At 43.9% G+C, this 3,628-nt stretch overlaps 1 protein-coding gene across 1 annotated transcript; it reads left to right on the top strand.

The window, feature by feature from the left end:
- Positions 1-376: 376 nt before the first annotated feature.
- Positions 377-3,236, top strand: LOC147456269 (uncharacterized). Its single transcript, XM_086515433.1, has 3 exons — positions 377-403; positions 808-955; positions 1,189-3,236. The coding sequence occupies exons 1-3, from the start codon at positions 377-379 to the stop codon at positions 1,410-1,412; spliced, it is 399 nt and encodes a 132-aa protein (XP_086371559.1). The 3' UTR covers positions 1,413-3,236.
- Positions 3,237-3,628: the final 392 nt, after the last annotated feature.

The raw sequence follows: 3,628 nt of genomic DNA, 5'->3' as shown, positions 1-3,628 counted from the left end.
TTTGAGGGGTATTTTGGGAATTCCCACAAATTAGAGGGGTATTTTGGTAATTTTCCCTTTAAAAAAACAAAAACTCTCTAAAGGATCTTCGTCGGCGCAGATCCTTTGGGGATTTTTTGCTTTTTTAAAAAAACCCGTATGTAGTAGGTGTCCTTAATCTTTTTTGGGCTACTGGGTTAAAAGGATCTAGGGAAAAAGAGTGGGGGATGGATCAAGGAGAGAGATAGGTCAACCTGTGCGTAAAAACAGGCGCAAGATGAGGTTGTGGGGCGGGCGGTGCTCCATAGTGCTCTACAAGCTACAGTTGCAATTGTGCACTCAGAACACGTAGCCACGGACAATTGGGGTATAAGTGGGAAAGTCGCAGACGAGCAAAATGACAGGCATCTCCAAGAGCTCAAAGGTTTTCAGATGCATGAAGACAAAGGACCCAGGTTCAAATGCGTGTAAGACAGAGGCAAAGTCTCTCTCTCTCTCTCTCTCTCTCTCTCTCTCATTTGTCTACAATAGAAGTGCAGCAGGGGATAGCAGGGAAAGGGGTGGCTTGGGGTGCGAATGCCAACAATTCAAGGGGAGATGGTGTATGGAGGCGTGATGAGGGAGGGATTTTTTTGTTTTCTGTGGGAGGACTTTTGCTTCAAGTTCAAATATTCAAAGCGAATCAAGTCAACCTAGATGGCACACATTTTTCTTTAACGGGAATCTAGATAGATCCTGTTGTGTTAAGAAAAGGAAAAGTAAAGTTTGTGTTAAGAAAGGAAAAGTAAAGGATACACAACATAGGCATGATATCAGTGGTGCGTGCAGGTTGGACACCTTGCATCATTTTCTGTTGTTCATCAAGCTCCGTGTGCCACCCATGGCCAGATTTGCATCGCGCCTTTCCATCGTCTGTTGGTTGCCGAGCTCCCGACTATTCGTCTCGCCCTATGCTCTCGACCTCGAGTGTTGGCTTGTAAGAAACATTAGTTTGAGATTGGAATTTGTTGAGATTCCATGTTATAAGAGCAAAGTAGAGCCATAAGTGAGAGAGAGAGAGAGAGTGTGTGTTTAAAAAAAACAAAAACTCTTTCAAGGATATGCACCGGCGCAGATCCTTTGGGGAGTTTTTGTTTTTTTAAAACTCGTTTTCTCTCTTATCTACTACTCTTGAAGAAACGTAATTAGAACCCTCGCACAATCTCGCAGCGATTAAAGGCATGGTGCTCAAGAGGATCCAGATAAGTGGCCCACGCTGCTTCTTGGGCGTCAATTTTTTAAACCCGGCCCTGCCATCGTCATGGGCCTACTTTCGCTCTCTGTCGTGGGCTGCTTCCACTCCCTCTGCCTTGGAGGATTTCGCCTTCCCACGTCCATCACTGGCTGCGCGTACCATTTTCCCTTTCAACTGCTACCAAGAAGGTATCGCCTGAGATTCGTAAGTTTTTCAATTTTCCACAGCCGGTACCTCCTACTACTCCCCAAAAACGGTAATAATTTTTCATATATATTGCTTTCGAAATCTTCCTAGTGGAAGGAAAATGAGCTGGAGTCCATTCCTGCACGTCTACGGGAGAGCCATCTCTTGCCTATCAGCTCCTTCTCACTTTGGACCGCTTGGTCCTACACCTTCCATCCCTAGCCCACCTTTATTGTCCTCCACTCATACTCCCTATGTCAGCCCTTGCAACTTGATGAAGCTTCCACTTAGCATGAGCAAAGAGAGCGAGCAGAAAAAAATATGACCTCACTTCTCACATAGGACAAATTTGCGTCTATCTTTTCGGAAATCCTCACGCACGGACCTCTCTCTCTCTCTCTCTCTCTCTCTCTCTCTCTCTCTCTCTCTCTCTCTCTCTCTCTCTCTCTCTCTCTCTCTCTCTCTCTCTCTCTCTCTCTCTCATGCTTGCCTCTTGTGCACCATAGCTGCACCTGAGTGAGATTTACTAATTTTCACTTTTCCATACATCTCTATACCCTAGCTAACCCTCAAGATTGCATGGCAAGATGGTATGAGCCCATACAACCGTCACCAAGCTGTGTGGACTCAAACGGTTTGTTATTGTCCACTGTTGGAACAGGGTGAAGATGATGATTGCTATTAAAAGGTTGATGGCGGAGCCTGAGGTGTACAGGGAGGGACTGAGGGTATTTGGAATTTGGGGCGGAAGATAGGAGCAAGCTGAGAGGTGGCACCGAGTGGAGCTAAGGGGGGGAGAATGAGAGCTAGTGGTTAGGCAGTGTTCATGCGATTCACAACTATTAGTTATACGCTACTAAACCAACTAAGATTCTTCACTGGCATTTGCAGGCAACGATGCCTATCATCGTGGTCACAAGAAGATGTAGTTGTGCAGATCACTGGCACCTGGAGGTGAAAAGGTCGCAACATCATGCTAGCAAGGTAAAACAGTTGCAGAATTTGCAGGTAAACCGGGCCTAGCTGAGCGCGCAAGGAAAGTTGATTCGTCCACGTCGCTGCAAAAATTGCTTCTTGCTACAAAAGCTGTCGAAAGCCACCAAGCAACTAGGTTCATTTAAAGTCCTCTTTGACATAGTTGTGCAACTATGCCAAAATCGACATAGTTGCAAAAGCATGGGCATAGTTTGACCAGACAAGTTACTAAACTCTACGTGACCATGACACGGGCATAGTTACCTGTGATAATTATAGATTACTATGCCCCATGTGACCATGCCCTTATAGTGGAGTTTTGAAATTTAGGAGCACTCTGACGTTCTGCTTGAGAAAACTGGTTAGCCAGATATAGTAAAACCACATTTAATGTCAAATTTATATTGGTATATACGTAGGAAGGTAGGACCGATTATTTTTATCCATAGCATATATAGTCTGAATGTGTATAAAATTTAAACAAGCTTGACTGAAGTGAACCAAGACTTTATGGCGTGATGTGGCCTAGATAGCATGGTTGTAAGCCTCTACAGGTTCTACATTTTTTTACCCTCATATTAAGAACGCGTAATTCTTGTTGATCAAAATAGAACATCTGTTTAGTTTGGAAATCAATTTAGGTTAAGCAAGGAGTTCAAAGCAGTAGAGGTACGAAGAGAAACATGAACACTCAAGTTGGAAATAGAAAAACTATTCTGTCAGTGAAATTTGTGATTTTTTGCAAAAAAAAAAAGTCATTGATATTCATCTTAATATTTCTTTTCTAGTTGAGAACGCGCAGTGGGAAAATAGTGGCGCTCTCTCTCTCTCTCTCTCTCTCTCTCTCTCTCTCTCTCTCTCTCTCTACGCATACAAGATGCACAACTAGCTAGAAACCAAGCACACCATCCTTCCACCTCCAAGGATTCTATCTTAGGCGAGTGTGCTCCTCGCCTTGAAGTGAGATCTTGCAGCTCCTTGAGGTCCTAGCAGATGACACTCTGGCGCAATGCTTCTAGTGAACAAGAAGCCAAAAATCTCTCCTCCTCTTTGAGCACCCGTATTTATAGCTAGCAAGAGAATCTCTTTGTCTCTCTCCTCCACGCACCAATTCTTGGCTTTCTCTCTCGAAAGAAATGGGAACATCTCCCTAGATTCTATCTATTAAACTCCACTTGAAAAATTGAACACACCTATTTAGCTCCTCATTGTCAAAAACCAATTAATTAGGTTCCACATTTGTTTCGAATCTCA

This window comes from Adiantum capillus-veneris, chromosome 6, assembly GCF_014529385.1.
Source record: "Adiantum capillus-veneris isolate H3 chromosome 6, ASM1452938v2, whole genome shotgun sequence".
Classification (NCBI taxonomy): Eukaryota; Viridiplantae; Streptophyta; class Polypodiopsida; order Polypodiales; family Pteridaceae; genus Adiantum; species Adiantum capillus-veneris.
Note: the sequence above shows the minus strand (reverse complement) of the source record. Positions and strands in the feature narration are given on the sequence as shown.

What these genes read in the sequence shown, in the direction of transcription:
- LOC147456269 (XM_086515433.1), top strand. Translation starts at nt 377, where the DNA reads ATGACAGGCATCTCCAAGAGCTCAAAG. An exon ending in GCATCTCCAAGAGCTCAAAG is followed by an intron (nt 404 to 807) that starts GTTTTCAGATGC and finishes TGGTGCGTGCAG; the next exon opens with GTTGGACACCTTGCATCATT. An exon ending in TCGACCTCGAGTGTTGGCTT is followed by an intron (nt 956 to 1,188) that starts GTAAGAAACATT and finishes ACAATCTCGCAG; the next exon opens with CGATTAAAGGCATGGTGCTC.